At 40.9% G+C, this 23,832-nt stretch overlaps 2 protein-coding genes and 1 long non-coding RNA gene across 8 annotated transcripts; 1 reads left to right on the top strand and 2 right to left on the bottom strand.

The window, feature by feature from the left end:
• Positions 1 to 829: 829 nt before the first annotated feature.
• Positions 830 to 15,487, bottom strand: ASMT (acetylserotonin O-methyltransferase). 4 transcript variants are annotated; one of them, XM_086880707.1, is made up of 9 exons: positions 15,397 to 15,487; positions 8,499 to 8,864; positions 6,983 to 7,157; positions 5,647 to 5,776; positions 4,893 to 4,961; positions 4,261 to 4,379; positions 3,373 to 3,513; positions 2,050 to 2,172; positions 830 to 1,420 (listed from the first exon to the last, which is right to left on the bottom strand). In XM_086880707.1, exons 2-9 carry the CDS (start codon positions 8,568 to 8,570, stop codon positions 1,206 to 1,208), a joined length of 1,044 nt encoding a protein of 347 aa, XP_086736833.1. In that variant the 5' UTR covers positions 8,571 to 8,864; positions 15,397 to 15,487; the 3' UTR covers positions 830 to 1,205. The 4 variants fall into 4 exon arrangements, with proteins under 4 accessions (XP_086736833.1, XP_086736834.1, XP_023804125.2 ...); XM_086880708.1 differs by lacking the exon at positions 4,893 to 4,961; XM_023948357.2 differs by lacking the exon at positions 15,397 to 15,487 and having other exon boundaries at positions 8,499 to 11,426.
• LOC147654071 (uncharacterized) lies at positions 1,005 to 17,828 on the top strand. The gene is made up of 2 exons (XR_015284410.1): positions 1,005 to 2,012; positions 13,068 to 17,828. It is a non-coding gene; the product is annotated as an uncharacterized LOC147654071 (long non-coding RNA).
• On the bottom strand, positions 15,790 to 23,831 carry AKAP17A (A-kinase anchoring protein 17A). 3 transcript variants are annotated; one of them, XM_086880704.1, is made up of 6 exons: positions 23,750 to 23,831; positions 23,285 to 23,416; positions 22,202 to 22,944; positions 20,012 to 20,160; positions 19,139 to 19,379; positions 15,790 to 17,698 (listed from the first exon to the last, which is right to left on the bottom strand). In XM_086880704.1, exons 3-6 carry the CDS (start codon positions 22,874 to 22,876, stop codon positions 16,802 to 16,804), a joined length of 1,962 nt encoding a protein of 653 aa, XP_086736830.1. In that variant the 5' UTR covers positions 22,877 to 22,944; positions 23,285 to 23,416; positions 23,750 to 23,831; the 3' UTR covers positions 15,790 to 16,801. The 3 variants fall into 3 exon arrangements, with proteins under 3 accessions (XP_086736830.1, XP_086736831.1, XP_023804115.2); XM_086880705.1 differs by having other exon boundaries at positions 23,648 to 23,767; XM_023948347.2 differs by lacking the exon at positions 23,750 to 23,831 and having other exon boundaries at positions 22,202 to 23,333.
• Position 23,832: the final 1 nt, after the last annotated feature.

Below are 23,832 nucleotides of genomic sequence, written 5' to 3'. Positions count from 1 at the left end.
TCCAAGGACAAGCAAAAAACACAGACAAGAGACCTTATATATAGCAAGTTGTCATCAGAAATATCTGTTGGTACATGGAAACTACAGAACAAACAGGATTTTAGTTTGCCTGCATGTAGCAAAATGCTTGTTTCAGGTTCTCTTTACAGTGTTTGCTTTTTATAAGAAAAAAAAATAGACAACTCCCCAAAACCCAACATTCCAATCATGCAAGCTGTCCCACCATGTCTCTACAACTGCAATGACATTAAAACCTTGTGTTTCCTGTGTGTACTGAGGCTACTTTGTCCCTGTCCATCTCCTACAATCATGAGTGGGAGGCTCCTGTAGAAGGGTACTGAGTAAACTATCTCAAGCTTCTCTAGTATCCAGCTTAATGGGCAAATGCAACTACTCTTCCAGAGACAACAGCAGAGTGACTTCCTAGTGCCTTCTCCAAATGCTTGTCACTTCAGTAATGAGTAATTCTGCTTCCAAAAACTGCATGGATAACGGCAGACCACGTTTGATCAAATGATTTTAAAAAATGGCAGGAGGCATGCAGTAAGGACTACCCAAGTACATAACAAAATTACTTAGCTGCATCACCTTCCCACCTGTTTTGTAATAAGAATCCCTGGGCTTCAACCAGTCAATAAGGTACCACACTTCTTCATAATTTAAATCAAAGTCTACAGGAAATAAAAAATTAATATCATTTTTTTCATGCAAAACTCCCCAAGGCTCAAAAAAGGTTTCTCATGGAACTCTGAAAAGACCACAGGGAGACATAATTTGGTCTGATTTTATTATACCAATATCTCAGGAATAAAAATGCAGGCAAGAAAGCTCAGTACAGGGATTAGCTTTATTTTGCAGGAACTCAAGTACAAATTCAGCTCTGCTTTTGTCAGATACGGTGTTAAAATCAGAGAGACTGATACAAGCTGAAGCAGACATACTACACATTTCTTTTGTGGATTTTTTTTGTGGAACAGGTGCTGATTTCTTTCTTTTCCTCCCAGATCCAAAGGCAAGCCAAGCCAGACTGTCAGATTTGCAATACATGCATGTTGAAGATCTGTTATTAGTGAGTCTTCTGACAATGTATCTGCTTACAAAAAAGTTGGCAGCCTTAACTAAAAGCTAAGTTGATCACTGCATCCTAAGAAGAGAATAGCACATTTCTCAGCTTTTTCTGTCTTGTTACATACATAAAACACATACTACAATTTCCTTCCTAAAACAGCATCATAGAGTTTTCCAGTTCTCTTGACCTGGATCACTCCAAAGCCAGCTGCCTCCAGGAGCTTGCTGTACTCTGCTGCTGTTCGCTCTTTCCCTTCTGTCTGGACCAACATATTCAGAGAATACAGCTGGGTTTCTACAGGCCCACTTTTATCCTCATTCAGAAGAGATTCAACCAGCAGCACTCCACCACCTGGTGGAGAGAAGAGAAAGAAAACACACCTTGAGCAATGAGAAGTTGAGCTATTTTTAAGCTGTTACTAAACAGATCCTAATCTTACTTTCAGGAAGAAGCAGTATCTACATTAAGCCACATTTCAGCATCACAGAAGACAATGAAAGAGCCAAAGCATCAGAGCATGTCTTCGCTTGACTATGTTGGTGCTGATGTCCCAGAGCTGAAGGGGGTGCTGTTGCTGGGATGGAAATTTTCCATCTTCCCCAGACGAAATTGACAAGACCTTACTGATTTTGCTCTGTAGGCAGTGCTTTTGAAACTCTGAGGCTTCATTGTGAGGTTTAATGGGAATTTTACTATAATGTATATACCCATCTAAACAATACTCAAAATTCTCAATCCTTACACTTTATGCCTTGAAAGAGGAGTTCCTGCAGAGGAGACAAAAACTGGAAACCAAACAAAGAGAAATTAGACCAGGTGCTGTTTGTCTCAACTGCACATGGCTGGCTTAGGGAAAGCAATGGACTAAACCAAGAAACTCCTGCACTGAAACTCTGACACCCAAACTGAGCACTGAGACTGGTGTGCTTCACATTGCTAACAGGTAAGGGTCTCTCTGCTCTCCAAGAGTTCACACCTACCAGGTTTGCAAGCTTTGTAGACTTTTGCCAGCAGTTGTTTGCATTTGTCATCATCCCAATCATGCAGTATCTTGGATAAAATATACAGTTCAGCTTCAGGTATTGAATCATTAAAGAAGTCTCCTGTAAAGCAAAAAATACATGTGTTATACAAATTCCCACAACACTGAGTGCCGAGTTAAGCAAATATTTTCAGTTCTGTTCAATTCCAGCCTTGCAATGTGTTTCAGAGGTATCAGGCAGCAATGGAGTTATTAGGTAAAAGTTCTCTGTTGCACTGCATAGGGAATTTTGCTCTTGATCAGTCTCAAGAAGATGTGAAATATTTAAAAGCAATAATCATCCTGAAACAGATTGATGCACAGGAAAACATTTGAGTTTAGGTTTCCCCCAATGACAGAAATTCAAATTCATAAAGCACTAAGGAGATAGTTTCACATGGTTTCTGTCATGAGAAAGAGGAAAGAATATTGCCTTCTCTAAGAAAGTTTAAAAATATCTTCAGTAATCACAAGTTACTTCATAATTCCACAGGTAAAAATACACATCTCTCACCTCCTAGCACTAGCTTTGTTATTCCTTTTGTTTACCACCTGGTGTATTGCATTCAGATTTTTTTCTCAGCATTTTACTTTGACATTTCTTCTCCCATTTTGTTGCATCTTTGTTTTTATACACTTCCTGCTCTCCTCAAGGCTTCTTTTCTCTCTCTGAGCTTTGAGCAATATTAAGCACTTCCAGCACTTTGAAGACTTTTTTAAACATTAAAAAATGAGATTTCCCTATAGCCATTTTCCTCATTGATGGTACAAAGACTATGGAGGATCAGTGGCCTGGGCAAGAGAAATAGGAGCTAGCTCACCCACTTTCATGGTCTAAAATATCTAAGGACTTGAAGGTCAATTGGTTGTGACCAGAGAAGGGAAAACCCTTGTTCAGAGCAGGCCTGGCATCCCTCACATCTGCCAGGAGGTTTGCACAGGAGAAAAGGGGAGTGTTAGGAAGATTCATAACAAAGCATGGCAGATTTCAAAATTGCAAGCTGCTTTTTTTTTTTTTTTTTTTTTACTAATGTACCCTTGTTCTTAAGAAATGAAATAGTTCTCTTCAGGAATGAACGTTGCTGAATAACTGAGTTGTGTCTCTGACAGCTGCTGATGGACAACTGGGACAGCTGCAGACCCGGGCTAGGGAGGCTGCAACATGAGACACTGTCCCCATAAGGGGCAGCTGGAGACCTGAGCCTCCAGAATGACACCTCTGAGCAGAGCCAGGGCTCTGGAACAACAGCTGTGACACCACCACACCCCTGTCCACACCTACCTTCATGGAAAGTGATCTGACGCTCCTCGGGGGAAACAAATTGTTCTTTGGCCACTTGAACAACTTTGGGCAGGTCATAAATTGTGACAGTAGAGTTTGGATACAAAGAAACACACTCTTGGGCCAAAGCTCCTCCACCTCCTGTGAGGACAGCAGAAGAAGGTCAGTACTGACACAAATCCAACCAGCGACACCCCCATGAAACCACACAGAAAACGGTGCATTCAGCCTCATGAAAGCTGGCAATGTACATTTGCACTCCATGTGTTGCTGAGAGGCAAGAGAAGGAGTAGGAAAAGCCACTGTCTCCATGTGTTGTGCAGGAAGATCTGGGGTGTGCAGCACCCAGGCATGTGGGGTTAGCCCCAGCCCTTACCACTCTTACACTCCCTCCTAGCCAGACCAGCTGCAGGTGCTGGAAGGTGAAAAATGAAAAACAGAGTCACTAAACCAGGCTCTGGGGAAGAAGTGAGGGAGGCCAGGGGAGAGCCTGCCTTGTCCCACGAATCCTGGCAGCACTCAGCAGTGCTGGGACAGCAGGGTGCTGCAGGATAAGAGGCTGTAGGCAGTACCTCAACCACAGTGTCTGAAGGGGAGGAAGGAAATAGTCTAGCACTGAAAGAATGCATCAAGTAAGGCATGAAAAAATGCTAAAGCTGCCACATCCACAAGGGGATGAGTGGCTACTTACTTAGGTAAGTCAGACTGCAGAGAAAAGCATTCAGCTTCCTAATGCTCTCATCAGTCTCAAATTTTTGTTTTTAACCCAACCAAATCAGCAAAATGCTCCTTATATTGCTGTGTCCTGCTTTCCATTGTTTTGCCCATCATATAACATAGATGTTGTTTTCCTCTAGAGAGCTTATAAAAGACAGTTCTGACACTCACCTCCCAGGTCATAGATCTGTGTGAAAGGGGAAAGGTCGAATGCAGCAAGAACATCTCTGCCACATATGCTCCATACTGAGTTCTGGCCAGCCATGAATTTTAGCATTTCTTCATCTGATCTAGCAATGCAAACAGAGACAGCACAGAGAGAAGGCTCCTTACCACATCCTTGGGGATTCCTATCATATAACTGCTGTTACATGTTTTAGCTTAAACAAAAATCTCTGGTTTTATTGACACAAAGTACGTCCTCTTTGCATATAAACCTACCTTGAATATTACTTTATCAGGAGGGTACAGCTATGAATTCATGCATTTAAATAGGGAATTAAGACTAGCAAAATCCAACAGTTTATTATGTTACTCATTCTCAGAATTTCCAAAGGATTGTTTTTCCTTCAACTATCATTTCGTCTGTCAGAGATCTGTGATGTTTTTCAGATTAGTGAATTATACACTTCAAAATATCAGACAATGCCTCAGCAATTGATATTGTTGAGAAATAAAAACATTGCATGATGCTGATGAGAGGAATTCTCACATTGTTATATTTAATTGTTCTGAGCCATAATTAAAAATATTAGTCTTATCCACAAGAAGAATAAAATTCCTATAAATATTCTAATGATTACCTGTACATTGCTCCAAAAGAGTCTTTAGATGAAATGCCAAAAGCTCTTTCATATTGGTTTCTTCCTTCTCTAAAATAGCAATTGAGAAAGCCTATGAGAGTGCTGATATATTAACCTCTCACAAGAATAACTAATTCTTTTCAAAGTCAGGGTGGGACAGCAATTTGAACAACTTGATCAAGTGAGTGGCATCCATGGTAGGAAGGCTGGAACTAGATGATATTTAGAGCCTCTTCCAACCCAAACCATTTTAGGATTCTGTGATTTATGGGAACACACCTGAGGTAAAGGTACAAGACTGATGCTATCATCAGCACCATCTACACCATGTTTGCTCATCAGTTGCATGGACTGGAAGAAGTGAGACTCCAGACCCATATTAAACTGCCCCTATAAACCTTTGCAACAGAAGGATCCTTATTATCCATTACTCATTATTTACTTTGCTGATGTCATGTCCAGTAAGAGCCACTGTAATGATAAAGTGTTTTACTGAAGGAGAAACATAAAGAAATCTGATTTCTAGATCATCTCTAGAATGGCAGGGAAAAGGAAAATAAGAACATACACAAATGGAAAGCAAGGCGAGGGAAAAAGCACAAATATTGGCCAGGTTAACAGCTGAATTATCTGTTGCTTTTAATTTCTGAGAACCAGCCAGCATCTTTATTGTGCTCCTCCCCAGAAACACACCACTCAGAGCAGCGACACAGATGCTGCAAAGCACCAGACAGTACACAACACACCTTCTTACCTCACAGCATCAGACAGGTACTGCCAGCACAAGTAGACTGTGTTGGAATAATACATCATAATATGATACTGAGACTTTGTACTTGATTTTGTAAGGTAGATGTTGGAAATTTCTGTGTTTCTGTAGAGGGCTAAAGGTAAAATAAATACCTTTTATTTATATCATAACATATATGATATAACACCTTGCACCAAGTCTATTGTACAGCTTGGTGTTTATCACCAGAAGATGTCTATACAGCCAAAGACAAAACCACATTACTTCTACAACCAAATCCTTCCACTGCAATGAGCAGTGGGTGAGGGCTGCTGAAATCTGTGTCACCCATTCCATCTAGGTAAACACTGTCTCCCTATGCTTAACTCCAGCACCAAGGATTTCTTCCAAGGAGAGCAAAAAAAAATGCCTTAGAGGAGTTACCATTTACATAGTGGCTTCTGCTCTCAGAAGAAGCTTTCAGTCTCTATTTAAGTGTCTTTGCAGACAAGTCTTTTTTCCTGATCAACAAGGTCAGCAGGTGAGGGGAAAGTCCCCAAAACATCAGGCAAACAACACCTACCCTCAATCAGTTCACTAGGGCAGGACCTTCTACAGGCAGAAGAATGCTTAAAGGCCACCCAGAAATCTCCCCTACTCTCTCCAATGCATCTGCAGTGGCATCACTCACCCACCAAACTGGAATATCAAATGAATATAAAAGAGAGATCCTGCTCTCCCCAACTCATTGGGCAACAACTATAATCCCTAAAACAAAGCATGCCAGCACAAGGCAGAGCAGAGGGGACAACTTGTGAGACTCTAGCTAGTCCTGACAGCTGTCTGATGGCCAGAAATCCTTTCTGTCCAAGTGGATTCTATGTTTCTGACATTTTCTAAGGAAAAACTTACATCACCTCTCAGTTCTGATCAACAACCTAACAAAATAGTTCACATAATGGTAAAAACCTTAAGAGAAACAGAACCTGTTTTAAATTATGCTGTTTCCATCCACCCTGGCATTATTTTTTAAGTTTAAAATCCTGCCCAAACCCCAGATTTCTTGTGACAAGCTCCACAGAGATCCTAAATATCTTCTCCAAGGTCACATGAGGCTCTCGCACAAAGATATTTAGAGATATAGAGCCCTGCACCCATGTTTCACTTTATACCAGTGATCATGCTGACATTTGCCTCTTTCAGCTGAAGAGTGAATCCTAAGAGTGATTCTCTCCTTCCAGCTACATTAACTGATGTAACATTTGATATCACCTTTGCCCACACAGCTTACATCACTTTCAGAACCATCAGAGGTTAAAATTATTGTTATAACTTATTCCAATTCCTCTGCCCTTATTACCTCCTTCTTGTGTCATCTCTACTGCCAAGAGCTTCAATCCCACACAAGCATCCAGCAGTCTTTCCATCCCCATGGTGCTGGCACCCAGATGTGCAGCAATGGCATCTGAAGACAGAGGCTTTCCTGAATCCAGAAGAAGATCAAACACCCCCAGCTCACAGGCAGTGAACATAACCTGGGGATAGGGAAAGATGGAACTGAGGGATTAGGTGAAAGCACAAAGCCTACTGCACTTCACAGGCTGCTTTATTAGGGAAAATAGAAATTTAATTTATTTCAGATAAATTTGTATTTCATATAAAAAAGTCCAATTATTAAATTGTAGTTCATCTGAGCAATGATACAATATACAATTCATGCAATGCACTCCTTGGTCTTTTTTTTTTTTTTTTTTTTTACTTTTTCCAGTGAAGACAGCCAATGTTTTTTGGCTTCCAAAAGTCCACCTTTGGAGACCAGATTTTGTTTGTAAATTTTCCTGACTCTTCCTTAGTTTAGAAATACAATCTCCTGGAAAGAGCACAAAGGCAAGACTGGGTGATGGTGCTTGTTCTCTGTTTATGTATCTGTTCTTTATCTAAGGATCTAACACATGCTTTGGGGTGGGATGGAGACTCTCTCTTGGCTTCTAATAGGGGGAACATCCCATTCTATGGATCTTGTTTTCAGAGACTGATGTGAAAGATTACAGTGATCTTCCAGAAGCAGGCAGTGTCCTCTCATCCAGAAGAACTGCTTCATTCAACCCAACAACATTGCCCAGTCTTTCCACAGAATTGTGTAACTTCTCCAGCAACATCTGTCAACCTTCAGACAGACATAGCTAACATAAAAAAACAGAACAAAAACCACCCATTTTCTTTAACTATACAGTTAACCATAAAAGTATTAGCCTTTTACCCTGGTCACATAAACACTCCTGAAACAGTAACAAAGACATCAATTTAAATGACTGCCTGTATCTACAATGATTTGAGCTACAATGATTCCTGTACAATGAAGCTCCTTTTTCCTTGAATAAGAACATGGTTTAACCAAAGTTGAAATTATTTCTCAAAAACATAGTACTAACAGTGTTAATTTGGGACGTATTGGGCACTTATTTTTCTCACAAAGTGACTTTTCATTATGTATTTTTCCTCCCTTTATTGTCAGCTCTGCCTTTCAGGAGCTTAAGGTGCAGTAGTATTTGCACAAACCAAAGAGCATTCCTTCTGTTACCATGTTGGCCAGAGGTACAGCAAGGGACAACAGGAAAGTTAAGTAGTAAATAAAGAAAAAATCATCCACTGCACTGGATATTACAATTTTATGTCCATGTGCTTAGGCAAATAACATCAGCAAACAATAAGAAGAGTGGAATTGCTAGTTTTGCCTTTGTGCCTTAAAAATATGTTTGGAAAAGCAGTCATTGTACTACTGCTTTCACTTCTTCCAAAGACTTGCATTCAGGACCTAAAGAGAAATCCCTAAATATTTCTGTCTGCGTACTCTCTCTAAGAGTTATATTTCTTACCTTTGAGATTAAAAATCCATTGCTGTATTGCACGATGATTTGAGGATAGTCAAGGTCTTCTGTGGAACCCATCTTCCTTCTGGACTGAGAGACAGATTTCCTGCCTCTCTTAATTTAAATAAGCTTCTTTTCACCAGACACAAAACACACCAGCTGATCCACATAATCCTATTCCTTCCGAGAAACACACTGGTTACAAAACATTTTAGCTGAGTTATTTGGCTTTGATGGGTCTTTCTACCTGGTTCAGCTGTTTCTTTGTATCTTCCATCATCAAGTATAAAGCTAAAGAAGCAGTGTGGATTAAATCTTGTATTGTCAGTTCATCAGTCAGCAATAGGCTGGCACCTCAGAAGCACTTGAAAGCTTGGAACAAGCAAAACAGGAATCAGTGCAGAAGAATACCAAGAACTTGAACTCTGCAATGCACCAGAATTCATAAACTAAAGCAGAATCTTACTTGGAACTTGAAACTTGCTGTGGGCACAGCCCAGGGGACCCTGGGCTGGCAGTAGCGTACACCCCCCCATCCCCAAGTGCAGAAGCAGCAAGTACAAAGAGAAGCTGTAAGAATCTGTTTCTGTTTTCTCACTGTGACTACTTTGCTCTGATGATGATCACTCAGGTAAAGTTTACCAGGAATTAAAACTACATTTGTTACTTTTCTGTATTTTGCAGGTCCCCCCACCCACCTTGACACCAGCTTAGAAAGGAATACCTGTTTGATAGCAGCACCTCAGCAGGGTTGTTTTACTTTTGCTTTGCCATTGTTTGACAGAGTGGGGTGCTGAGGGATCACAATACATTTTACATTTTCCAGCTGGCTACTACAGTCTTCCTCCCCTTCTCTGCAAAACTAACCACGGGCAGCAGAAGGCCCTTGGGAAAAAACAATGAAATGACTGCAAAGTGCAAGATGGGTCATGGATTTCAACTTCACACAGGACATACCTCATAGGTTATTAAACCCCTGGATTACTTTCCTGAAATCTTACTGACCCACTGTTCATTTCTCTGTCTCCATCTGACATCTTTCCCACCTCACCTCGGGGTAGATGTGGCAACACTCAGGTGAGGAAAGATCCTTCCCATCAAGGAAAAGAGTCACACTTTGTATCACACATTTAGTGAACCTTCAGGAAACAATGTTAAATTAAGCCTTATTTAGGTAATACACTGAAGGCAAAATGTTACAAACCAGTATTTTTTCAGTGGCAGCTTTCTCCATGCCTCAGATTCTACTGCATAACCCTTCTCTGAATCTGTATTTTCCATTCAGATCCCTACATTGTAGCCAGAAGATGATCTACTTCTTTTAGCCAGTAGTGAAATAGCAACTTTCTTTGAGAGTTAGCTATTAAAGTTAGTTAAGCAGGTATAAGTTTTCAGCCTTTTCCCCCTTTGTGTGCAAACTCAGAAATTCTCAGATTCTAACACCATGGTTCCCTGTGTTATAAGAGTACTAGGTGTGAACATTACAATAATTACAGCAAACACCAAGTTGCAGAAACATGTAGAACTGCTCCTCCTGGCAAACACAGCCTATAGACAAAGTGCTATTGTCTTGTTAGTGCACCAGATTCAGTGTTCAGTACAGATTACATACTAATATTTTGTGTATTTAGTATGTGCAGGCTGGACACCCCAGCACCAGCAAACCTCTGACAGAGTGACTGTGAATCTGTGCACCTTGCATTTAACAAGACACTGAAGGTTTCAAATACTCAGCTATATTCATAACAGAAATACTCCCCTGCTATCCTCAGCTCAAGGAGAGCACATGAGCTCAGTTACTATTCATGAACTTCTGTCTGCATATGCCATAAGCTGTCAGCAGAGTTCACTTATTTGGACAAATCTAGATCTGCTTTTGGTGAACACACTACAGCTTTTCCAGGTCTTTGGTTTCATTCCAAAGACAGCTTTGTAGAAGAAGAAAGTTTAAGAAAGACTCACTAAGTCTCCATCTGCATGGGTAACCAAGTCAACTTATTTCCCTCTATTTCTACCATTTCCTCTCCTCCAAGGAAAACAGAGAACTAAATTGTACATAATAACCAGCCAAAGATAACTATTGTTAGCCAAAAAGATTAGAAAGTTGTATGAAAATAAAAATATTTCTCTTCTAAAGGCAAATTCTACCTGCTGCTGAGAAACTGGTGCAATTTCATGCAAGCTTAAGGATTTCCCACTCCTGGGAACATAATAGCTATTCAGCCCCAGGCCATAAATGCACTTCACTTAAGGCAAAGTAAAATGGTAAATGAGTGTCCACTAATAAAATGACCACACAGTTGATTAAACACACTTGAAGTTCTTTTTCAATTATGACTAAATCTGTCTGTTGAGGATACAAATTATAATCATCTAATGGGATTACTACTAGTAGTGAGATGTAGGGGAGGAGACTTGCAGATAACTCACACCAGATTGAAAAAAGCAGTGTAGATGTTTCCAAGTAAATTGTTAGTGAGGCTTAAGGTTTAAGCCCCTCTTAAGCTAAAAATGCATTCATGAGATGAAATTGCAAAGGCTTGCTTTCTCTGACAACCCTATCAAGGTTTCACTCATAGGGCTTAGACAACATGCAGACTAAAGACCTTATTTTACCCCCACAGTTCTATTTCAGTGATGCATTTTTCTTTGCCTGAATAACTCAATACAGTCAAATGCTACACAAAAACCAATGATGTCGTTTTTGCATAACATTTGAAAGTAAGAAATTATCTATGAACAGAGGAGATTTAGTGAAATGAATGTGTCTGCCGGTGAGAAATGGCAGATAACACTATCTTCTCACATGAAACCTTCCTTATAAGCAAAAACTACAAATCCCAGGGATGTGACTATGTTAAATTTCAGTAATGCCAGTAGGGAAACAACTGTGCTTTGCTATAATGACTAAGTCTCTAGTATACCCAGGTTATAACAGATGCCCTGGAAGGGCACTAAGGTCATAGTTTGTGGCCTTTTTTTTAACAATCCTAAGAAACCAGGATACTCAGTATCATACTTTTTCTTTGAAATAGAATATCAAGTTTAAAATACTCCTTTTCTTCTTTGTAGTTTCTAATTATTCTTATATTTTATAATAGATGCATTTTCCTAGTAATATTATTTCCATCACTTTTGACATAAACCAATTTTATTTTTTTCCTGTTTTCATCACATACACTACTGGCAAACATTTGGAGTGGGCAGGAAAACCTGTATATCCAGCTCATTTTCTAAGCAAACCCTCCCTTCTCTTTAGATTCCCTTACTGTAAAAACTCTGAGAACATCTTTTAAAGTGCATCTCAGGAAATCTGGAGTTGTTCTCTGTTCAACTTGTGGATTGCAAATAATCTCTCAACAAATAATTCAACTAAATAGTCATTGAGATTTTTAACAGAGGAAAGTCTCAACAGGTAAGAGTCATACTCTTCCTGAGGCTAGCCAGCTACACCAGCTAGAAGTGGTATGTCGCTAGAGGACACAAAATGATTTACACGAACACCTCCCAGTGTCAGAACAGAAAAAGGCACTTTTATTCTCTGACTCCAGTATTAATAGATTTTTGACAATGACCAGGGATTGGATATATGTTGCCACCTTCCCAAGCACACTGGTCATGCAAAACATCCATCAAAAGATATTTCCTAGAAGGAATGTGATAAAAACTTATGTTTATAGAACTTTCATGGGAAAGTAACTAAAACTATGAAAACGTTAGCAGAAGGCCTAATTTTCAGGGTGACAGTGGTAGATGCAGAAATTTTAGAGAGAGAGAGAAGGAGAGAGGAAGATATAAACAGAACACCAAGATGGACAGCAGCTGAGGCAGGCTCTGATTTCAGAAATTACTTGTGTTCTGTCAAGCATCACAAAGGAAAACTGTGGATATACAACTGCCTTAACAGGCTGTTTTAGAGGCTTGGCTTTGCTAGAGATGGCAGGAACACCTTCCTGCCCAGGGGAGGTGGTGAATAAGTTCCTCATTTTGCCTTGCTTGTGCATGCAGCTTTGGCTTTACCTTTATATTGTGTTTATCTCAATCCATGAGTTTTCTCACTTTCCCTCACAATTCTCTACCCCATCCCACCAGGATGCATGAACAGCTGCATGGAGCCGATTTGCCAGTTGCTATAAATCACAGCAGCAAGCCATGCAAAATGAACAGAAAAGATTTTTCCAGGCCTTCCTTTTTACAGGGAAGGTAGAAATCAACAGACACCACTAGGCAATTCCTCAGAGCATTGACAAACACATATCCAGGATCATATGCAGAATTGCAGGGGAAATCTATTCTCAAGGTTATCAATTCTTGTTCAGACACTTTGCTGGCAGTGCCTGGGAATGACATCCTTTCTCACTGTCCTACAAGTAATCCAGTATCATGGACAGCACACCTGAACATCCCATGCACAGCAGGAAAAACTCACCTGGCAGGTGCCACAGTGCACATGCAGCTAGGTAAGTTATCAATTAGAGAGAAATTCCAGCCAGCCTTAGCCCTTCAGAAATTTCATAACATAAGCTATGGCAAAGCATTAGCCTAAGCTAACCTATGAATTATCTTTCTTATCAGACAGAAGGAGATTGAGGAGCTGTGGCACGTGAGACCAAATTCATTTTCTGTGCTGCCACTAAGGAAGAAAGGATGGTGGTGCACATCACTTCAAACAAGCCTCAAGAGCTCAGTATTGGATTAATATAGGACACTTGACTCATTCTGAACACCCAGCTCTGAAGAATCAACAGCAACTAGATTGCTGCTTTATACAAACACTAGAGACAACTGCAAATTTACTGCAAAGCAGTAAAATATACCTTCTGCAAATATGTTCATTAGACTTGGGAAAGGCCAGATCAACAGAATGCAATGTAAGCTTACTGAAATGGGTGTTGCATCCAGAATAACCAAACTTCAAAAGCAGGATACCAGATCAAGACACAGGCAATACATAATAAACACAAATTTGATCTGTATTGTAATACAAGACATCAGTAGCCAATTTTGCCAACATATTTATAAATTAAGGTATTTGCCAAACTAGTTGGTTTAATTGCTGTCTTGTGTAGCATCTAACAACACCTCTAGCTCTGCTATCAAACATGAGAAGGGACAATAGTCTCTTATATGATCCTACACAAGAACTGCCCTAAAGCTGACATTGATGCAGAATCCAGGTAGTCCTGATCACCAATTGACTCTCACTAGTTTGTCTTCATAGCCTTGTGGCACTGACAGAATCTTGCGTTCACAACTTTGGAAGCGACTGCAAAAATTCCCCTTTTCTCTGTCAGCTTTAAAGATGATGCTTCCAGGTAACATATCAAGTATTTTTTACACACATACCTAATTATGCCTCTGTCTTTATTGTAGCACACTGAATACTCTACAAAGGTAGAGCCAATTAGAAACAGGATTTGGATATGGTTACAGCTTTGGTAATCATTTTTACTAGTATCACTTACTGCTGGCAATTGGATTCATACATTATCAAAATTCCTTTACCACAGCAGGGAGTAATCAGATAGAAAACATCACAATAATCAATATTCACAATAATATTGAAAGGCTTTGGCCTTGCTCTTGTAGCAAAGCTGTCATTGGACTAAGCTGCTTCCTGAGCCACCTAGTGCATGCTCAGGCCACGAGATAACAAGAAAATTGCAGGCCAATAGGCTTGTATGTGCAGAGGCTGAGCCCTCAGGCAGATACAAGAGGAGACATTCCTTAAGGATAAAAACAGGACTATGCAGTAACACTCTACATAGCAACAGGAACTTAAGATTTCTTAGCCCTTTAAGACTCCCGTTCTTTGCTTCACAAGGGCTGCAGAAAAAACACTCCTGGTTGCTGTTGCCAACAGTTATGATGAGGCAGCAGCACACGCAGAGAGCACATGCACTGCAGAAAAGGAAGCTCAGGAGCTCTGACCCACAGACTTCCTACAGACCTTACTGAAAGCAGTCTGTGAATAGCAGGGTTCATATCCTCCACCCGGAAGAGGTCACACATCCATTCTATCACTAGATGATCAGTGCACTCCAAAACCCTGTGCATCCTCAAAAGCCAAGTGGGTTCCCACTTGATCCCATCCTTCTGGCAAGGACATAAAGGCGACATTGTGGCAACGGATGTGAAATATCTCCTGGAGCCAAGTGCAACAAATGAGGTGCATTCTCAGAACTGAGAAAATGCTCCTCCTGCCTCATCACCTGAGTTAAGAATGATCAAGAATGACAGCAGAACACTGGAATAAACACTGGGCATTTCTTGGGACTCAGTACATGAAATAGGGCTCAGAGGTCTCTTTCACTGCTGCCTAGGCTTTCAAGCAGGCATGAACACAATGCTGTAGCATAAAGTTGCCCAATCCATGGTTTCATAGGATTTACACCAATCATGCTCACTGGGGAAATTTTTCCACTAGTGAAGGAAAGACTACCAGTTAGGAGTGAACCTGAGCTTTCCCCAGCAATAAAGCCTGATTTTAAACTAAGCTTAAACTGATAGGTATGGCTGCCTGACACAGGGCAAGAAGCTGAGTGAGCTCTTGGCTTTGCAAGGGAAGAATTCCAGATTTTGGAATGAGGACACAGAAGAAACAATCCCCTCCCTTGACCAGGTGGCAACACTGTAACTGATGTGTCTAAGGACACAGTGGGCTGACACTGAAACCCATGTTCACTTGCCATGGATCACAATCCTCAGGTCCCTTTCTGCAGGGCTGCTCTCCAGTGTCTCGTTCCCCAGTCTGTGTACATCCAGGGTTGCCCCATCCCAGGTGCAGAATCCAGCACTTGCCCTTCATATGGCTGGAGACTGCCCAGTCACCTGACTTGTCTATGCCTCTCTGCCTTTGAGGGACACAACAGCTCCTCAAAATTTAATGTTGTCAGTGTCTTACCTTTCTTTGTCCACAGCTAGTAACTACAAAGATTTCAGCAGCATGGTCTAGTAAGAAACAAACCCAGATGGACTCTGAAAGCAAAGCAGACAAACTCAGTCAGCCAAGGATCCAGCTGAGCTGCAGCACTAATGTGCTTCTCAGACACTCCAGGAAATGGATGCACTTTGATTTCACGCATCAGCGTGAGGAAAATGGCATCTGAAGGCTGTAGTTAAAGAGCACACATCCTGCTGATTAAGAGTTGGCATAGCTGTAACATAACAGGACCATCAAGAAAAGAAGCTGAACTTCATTATTCAAATATGCTGAGTGATGCTTTGAACAAACAGGTTCTTAACACAACACTTCTGCAGATTTTAATATACTGACACATGAAAACAGCAACTTCAGTTCACTGGAAACAGTTTTCTTTTTAATTTTACCATAAAAATGCAAAATAAATTCATTCACTGTAACATTATAGCTTTTAATATTCCTGAGCTGCATTTTAAAAGCAAAGGTATTCTTAAATGGATTTAACAAGAGACACTGCAGCCTTACTTTTCAACAACACAAGTAAAAATAATTTAGCAAGAAGGCCCCTTTTTCAAGACAATGTTCAGCTCTTTATGTACCTGAAAAAATGTTTCAAGTAGCCCTATGCCACCTGAAATAATAACAAAGCCAAATATGTCAACAAAATATCAGAACAACTTTCAACCATTTTACCACTGCTTATTACTTCCTACACCAGGTGTGCCTCTCTTACATGGAAAGTATTATACAAAGGCATCACATTCCAGAATAATTTGGGCCACAAAGCTTGGCATCATAAAGACATGAAGGAATCAAAGCAGTTCAAAAGGTATCCTGCATAACTTTTTAGTCAGTTTTAAGAAAAAAGTAAGAAAGTCCTGCTATCCACCTCAATCAATAAAACCTCTACTTCGTTAAACATGATTTCATTGAATGCACCAGGAAACACTTTAATCAAATCTGTATGTAATCACTTGTCACCTGTGAAGTTCCCATAACTGGCACCCAAGTATTTCTTAAGCCAAATTAGGTGATAAAAACTAAATACACTAAAATGAACATTTAGAAAACTGAAACTGAAGAAAACAGGTTGGCTTTTAGCACTTTAGGAACTTGAGCACAAGCACAGGTGATTATACCTACACTGTGGTAGAAATCTAGAAAGAGACAACAAAGGAAGGAAGGTCAAAAAAATCAGGCATCTCTTTTCTTGACTTCAGAGACTAGATGCAAGCTAAGGATTGGTTGAAACAATTGTGTTTTCTATAGCAGTCAACGCCGATGAGGTCTGGTGTCCAATTTTGAGGCCCTTTTGTCCTACCACAGCCTTTCAAAGGAGCCAAGGCCTCCACTACCCACTCCAAGTACTCCTTTGCTCCCTCAGTGATCACCTCCGGTGCCTCCGCCTCCTGCTCACACTTCTGCGGCTACGGCTCCTTTCTCTTCTGTCCCGCCTGCGTTCCCTACTGCGCGTTCGTCTGTAACGGGAACGTCTGGGGCTTGCACTTCTCCGCCGAGGACTGCGGCTTCGGCGAGGGCTGTAACTTCTGCTGGAGTGCCTGTAATACCTCCTGTCCTTCCGATGCTTCTCATCCCGGTAACTCGCATCTCTTCTGTGTCTGCTGCTCTCCCGTCTGCCCTTACTCTCATCACTGTTTATGCTGCTACATGAATGGCTCTTTCTTCTCCTTGGCTCTGTTCCACGTTTGTCCTGCTCACAGTGCAAGTCCTTCTTGCAAGTGCTCTGGTCATAGCTAGAGAGGCTCTTCTGGCCCTGGTTATTGGTGGGAACACATGAAAGTACCCCCAAACCTCTTTTGTCAGAACACCTCTCAGAGTTTGTAGTATGAAGATTCTGACCTTCTTTGACATGAACTTTGTCATGAATGTTGCCATTCAAGTACTTGCATTGAGTGTTTACACTTTCAGGTGGCGCTACTTCTATTTGAGAGCCAGGAGCCAGTTTGTCTGTAACAGCCTGTCCTGAGGTAGAAGTGATGCAGCTGGATGACACAGTGTGGGGAACAGCACTAGGGCTTTTCAGCACATCAGTCTGACATGCTTCAGTTTCTTCTTTGTTTTGATTAACTGCATCCATTTTCTTGCTCAGAAGATTGTTCAGTAGTTTCTCCCTCAGTTCCTTTTCTTTTCTCTGCAAGCCAAGTGCTCTCTCTTTTTCCTCTTCCACACGTTTAAGCTCAGCCTCCTGGAGCTTTCGTCTCTCCTCTAGCTGCTGAAGACAAATCTTTTCTTCATTTTGTTCTTGCTCCAAAAGCTTTACTGTCTGAAAGACAGTCAAAAGGAAGAGTAAACAAAAAAATACCTGCTCATGCTTCCAAGTTAAAACATAACATAAAGGCAGCAATCTGGCAAGAAAATAAAATCTAACCAACAGAACTTAACCAAAAATAAAATGGTGTTTTCTTTTTAAAGGGAAAAAAAATCAAAACCAATCAGCCAACAAAACCCACTAATCCAAAACTGCTGTAAGCTGAAACACTATTGAGAGAAAGTTTTGCCTTCTTGGCTCTTCAAAACAAAACCAAAAAAAACCCAAAAGCAACAACATGTGAAATCTGCAGTATTTAAATACACTTATCAGGGTCAAAACTTGAAGGTTTCAGTCAAATTTAAAATTTAAAAATTTAAAAATTAAAAATTCAGTCAAATTAAAAATGTTTTAAATTTTATGGAAAAGAACTTTTTTAGATGATTGCCATCTGTAAAGTTCATAGATGACTTTTACATTTTATTACTTGTTTTTATGAGTCCATAAAAACAAGTAATAAAATGGACAAACATTACATAGAAACTGACTGTCATTTTGTCAAACATTTTAAAAACTCACAATACTGGAGAAGGTTCAAACTTTTCTCTATTCTGACCTAGTCAAGTGGCTTAGTATAGACCTCAGAATTCTCTAAATGAAAGAAACACATTCTCTGTTTCATCAGATAACCTTTCTCTTCCATAGCTACAAAGTTAAAAAGTCTGCAAAAGGCATTTCTCCCTTCTTCTAGTATGTAACTTATCAGTACCTAACACTGAGTTCAAAAACACTCCTGAAGTGCACTGGCATCAAGAGAAAAACCTTGCTTTTCCACACAGCTTTTCAGTTCTACAGAAAACATTTTGCAAACATTACACCCTAATATGGTTTCATCCAAGTCTTAAGCTTTGTAGTTTCAGTGAAAAAAATAACAATACTGTTAGAGAGACAGGATCTAACATTTGAAGCCTTTGCTGACAGCACCTTTCCTACAGAAGAAACATTCTGCACATTTCACACACTGACTAATGAAAGTTCAATCTCTGAAACTGCAAAGAACAATAAACAGAACTGCTGTGAGGCAGATGGGAAACAGCATCCAAACTGGAATTAGAAAAGGAGTTTTGCATCTTATCCTCTGTGGTTAGCTCACTTCATCAGGCTCACATGTTCTTTTATCAGACTTAAGAAAACCTGACAATTAATTTACAGCTAAAAATTGCTATTCAGGACTATAAGTTCAAGTTCACTTTCCATTTATCTGCAAGTGCATATCTTACCAAGAGAGAAATAGTGTTTCATTGTGCTTTTCTGAAATTTTGGCCTAAGGAGTAGCAGCTGCAGAGATAGTAAACCTGATGTTTAATGAACAGTGCCCCCACCTCCTCTCAAGCCAGTAAAGGGCTTTGTTCTGTTGGGCTCTTCATTAGCTTCTGAAATAAAAATTGAAGTTACCTTTGCTCTGCTTAGCAGTTCTGCAATTAACCTAATGGACTGAAGATTTCTCTGAGCTAACAAGAGCTTCCTTTCTTCTAGCTTTATCTTCTCTTGAAGTTTTCTCTGTTCTTCAGCTTGAAGCTTTTCAAGTTGCTTTTTATTCCGTCGAACTTCACGATCTTTCTGCTTCTGTTCTCTCTTGCGCAACTTCTCTTCTCTTTTTCTCTCTCTCTCATATTCTTCAAGCTCTCTCTGCTTCCTAAAAAGAGATAAATATTTTTGCCTTATCTAGGCAAAGGACAATTTCAAACTCCGACTGTATGTACAATACATTTTAGATTTCAAGTCAATTTGTTTCTAAATAAGTCATGTTGATGAAGAACAAATGCAGAAAACCGAACATTTTAATCCTTACTTGTGGTAGCAAACAGTCATAGTCTGTCTATTTTTAACAAGTTGGAATTCAAAGGAAAAAAATGGCCACAGCAAAGAATTTTTTTTAACCACTTCAACCAGAGACAACAACAACACATGAGGCAGCTGGGCAGAGAATTATCACAGCAAGAAGAAAAATGGCTTGGTATTTTAAAGCCAATGAATGTGTGCAGTGGTGGTGGGCTTTATTTCTGTGATTAGGACAAAATGGCAGCTTCTGCTAAAGGCCAAGGGTCTCTGAAAATAGGTGTCTAATGGCAAGATTTTTAGGAAATTGAGTATTTTGCAGGTTGAATAGTTTGAACTGAACGTAAGTGGTAAACTAAATAACCACACTCAGCTTTAGCTATGGGAAACTTGTGTTTCATTATTTTCTATCTTTTGTTGCTGATACGAAGGAACAGTTTTGTTATGCCTCAATGTTAAAACTATCACTGGGCAATAAGCAATAAATACCTTTCTTCTTCTTTTTGTTTCTCCTCAGCTTCTTTCTCTTTACGTTTTTGTTCTTCCCTCTGCTTTTCAAGCTCTTGAAGCTTTTGCCTTTCAAGCTGACGCTTTTTAATTGATGCATCACTGAGGTGTTTTGTTGAGTCAAAAGAAACCTTCACATGATACAATTGAAAACAGTTTTAAGGAAACAAGAAAAAAAATCAAAAATTACAACCTGCCAGTTTTAACTTAGACCTTGGTGTAAGTACAATCAGATGTGTAAAACCTTTTTCAAAACAAAGGGAACTTCTCTGTGCACCCAGAGAAAGAACCACATATTGTAATCAGGTATTTGGGTACTAACTGTGTGAACACATGTAGCAAAATCAGATACCACTTCATACTTTTCTGTCTCACAACCAAAAATAAATCCCAGTGTGGCTGAGGCTCTGTTTGTCCAATGTTTTCAGTGTGTCAAAATGGGCACTAATTAACTCCTAATTAATGCATGCTGTCAGGGACTGTACAGCACTACGTAGAAATAGGTTTAAATAAAGGCCTTCCTCTCTGTCTGGAGCTGTGATCCTTAAATTCAGCAGATGACATAGTTCTACAGCATTCAGCACCTGGTTCAACCCTCCCCACCAATTCTAAAACCAAGACTCCCAAACTGAGGTACAGTGGGCAGAAGATCCCAGGTCATGGGAACAGAAAGAAAGAAAGACACACACATCTGAAAAACGAGACTTCAGAGTCGCTTAGCTTCCAGGATATATGAACACACCTTGGTCATGTCCAGCTGCGTGCTGCAACAGGACACCACCAGACACCACAGGCCTGGCATCCTAATCTCCAATTCTGAGTGCAGGCAGGGATCTATAACACATTTCCACAGATCCATGGTCATTAACCATAGGGCAGAGAACAAGGAACACAGCCTCTATAGCTTAATCTACTCAGGCTTTATGCAAAACCATGTTTCACTACCAGACTGGGAGGACAAACAGGGACAAACAGACAAGGTGTGGTGACCTTGTATGACAGAGAGCTGCTGTCCTGACAAGGCAGCTCCCAGGAAAGCATGACTTCTTGCACAGCCAAACTAAATTTGGGAACCCTGATCCCTTGCACGTAAATGACAGTTTGAATTTCACCAGGTCAAAGCACGGTTTCTACTCCATGACTGATAAGCTTCGATAACAAGATAAAAGATTACAGTATTTTACTTACACTGACTAAACTACAATCTGAATAAATGGCTGCATGTTCCCACGTGGCACAAAGGAATACTCAAAAGGTTTTTTTCTGAAATACACTCCCTGGTTTGATGAATGACTACTGAGCATATCAAAATACATCTGCAAACATTTAATTCGACCAATATGCAAATGCACACACCACCTCCAAACACAGTAAGTTTTCTTGAGGCTGTGCTTTCAGAGACACTACATCTGAACAGACTGCCTTGTTCCCTCCTGTCACAGCTGTAATTTCTAAGACAATGAGGTTACAGAAAAGTTCTTCTGGAAAACTCTGTATGTAAATATTATGAAATAAGAATAAGGAATTCACAGGAAGCTGTGCTACAAATGAAAATTATCATTTAAATTTTTGTGGGGCCTTCCTATATATCAGGTACACTAACGATTAACTGTGTACTTCCCAGACCAGACAGGCTACATGCTACTACACCTTTTAGCTCTGACCTTTGACTGGTAGGCCTAGTTATCAATGCAGGGACCAAATACAGAGACTGTAAAATTCTCCTCCAAAATGCTTCTCTGTAGTAAATGCGTGAAAGAATAATGCACTTTACAGTCCATCTTGTGGTGAAATTTTTCTGAACTTTTTCAGAACTGGAATTTTAAGTGAAATCACGATTTATAAACATATTCTTTTCTAAAGCAATTTAGAAAATCGTGTTCATAAACTTGATCCTTCCATCAGCAGTTCTCATTTCTAGAACTGTCTTGTTAAGGAAAAAAGCAAAATCCCACTCACTTTAGCCAAGTAGTCTAACAACACGTTCTTCTACCACCATTTTCCTTTAAAAATTGTATTATGTCTGTCCCATAAAGCTACATTACCGCTGTCAATGCCGCCTATTGTCATCACTATGGCATACAGATAAAGGTTTCAAGCACTACGGAAATAACATTTAGTTCTACTCGGTCTTTCATGTGGGTTCCCACACAAAAAGCTGCAGTCTCTCACCTTTATATTGCAAGCCACTGCTTTGCCATCATCGCCCTTGTACATCAGCTTCATCCCTCGCAGGGCATTCATGGCCTCGATGAAGCCTGCGTACTCCCGGTACTGAACGTACGCTTCGAAGTTTAGATGGCCTCCAAAGCTGAAAGTGTGAAAATTCCTGCCAGTCATTTCTTCTCTGTAAGGGTCCAGCATGGGTATGTCCACATTACGGATTTCTCCAAATTTCTGGAAAACTTTTATAAGGACTTCTTCACTTGGCTTTTCCGAGCCAGTCTCCTTTGCTGCAAACCACTTACAAGGCAAACCCTCCAAGTGAATGGTATCTGGCCTCTCCCCGGGCAAGGTTTCGTTCATATCTTTTGCATCACGGAAAAATGAGTCCCAGTCGTGTCTGGTAGGAAAGTCAATCTTGTATTCCGCAGCACGCACTTTTAAAATGTCAGAGAAGCCGCTCAGCTTTATTGTTTTGCCATCAAGGCATGCCAGAAAAGATTTAACCAGACTTTTGTTCTCCACCTCTCCTTCAAACCGAATGAAATCCATTGTGCTTTTAGAAATCCGCAGAGTGGAAAACTGATGAGTTTGCACCATCCCCTTCAATCTTTCCATCACTTCCCAGTTTGAAATGGATTTTCCCGGTTGCTTCAGCTGAGGAAGTGCCACACTGATGGTCATTTTTGTAATGGGTTTAAGGTATAACCCACAGGGAGCACAGAGCTCTACAGCTTCTGATGTATCATGAACTATTGTTGCAGCAGCCATAACAAAGAAAAAGCATAGGATAAAAAAATAAAAGATGCAAGTTTAAGTTGCAGGCCAACAGTAGTCAAATAAAATAGCCCTTATCCATAAATAACTTAATTCTTTGGTGATTTAACCATTCCCAAGTTAAAACGATGTCTCTTAACACAAGAGTGAATTAGATAATTACAACCGAGTAGTACAAACATCTTAAATTACTTTACAACCACTAGAGCCAATAAGTAATTAAAACTCTGTAAGGCCTCTGAATAGAAAACAAGAAGCTGCTGACAGTCTTAGGAATACATGAAGTTGGCATGTGATTGCTCAGAAAGCAGCTACCCTTTCTCAGGAGGGAAGGGACTGGCGGCGCGATGTCACACCGCTCCCAAATCTACTTAACAACCAGTGAACCCCAGCAGGCTGGCGCCGAGGTGGATCTCACGTTCTCCGGAAGGAAGACCTGGAAAGTGTCTGCAACGAGAGAAAAGCGCCCTTTTTATTTAAAAGCCCGAAGCCCCACCGCCCCTCCCTGCCGGCAGCGCCGAGCAGCCTCCGCAGGACAAGGCTGGGTAGCAGCGCGAATCACACCGGAGCCAGCGGCCACCGCCGGCAGCTGCCCCCGGCGGGCGGAGCCCGGGCGGCGCGGGGACACCCCGGGAAGACGCCAGCGGGGAAAGCGCGCCTCGCCGATGCCAGGGTCACCTGCGCCCCCGCCGCCGGCTCCTGCGCGTCCCCCGGCGGGCAGAGCCCGGCTCCGCGTCGCTCGCTCCCGCCGCCCGAACGGGATCCCCGCGCCCGCCTCACCCGCCGCTGCCGGGACGCACCGCCCCGCGTGCGCCACCGCCGCCGCTTCCGCTTCCGCTTCCGCGTGGCGCCAGGCCGCGGCG

The sequence above is a fragment of the Cyanistes caeruleus genome, chromosome 3 (assembly GCF_971803275.1).
Source record: "Cyanistes caeruleus chromosome 3, bCyaCae1.hap1.1, whole genome shotgun sequence".
Classification (NCBI taxonomy): domain Eukaryota; kingdom Metazoa; phylum Chordata; class Aves; order Passeriformes; family Paridae; genus Cyanistes; species Cyanistes caeruleus.
Note: the sequence above shows the minus strand (reverse complement) of the source record. Positions and strands in the feature narration are given on the sequence as shown.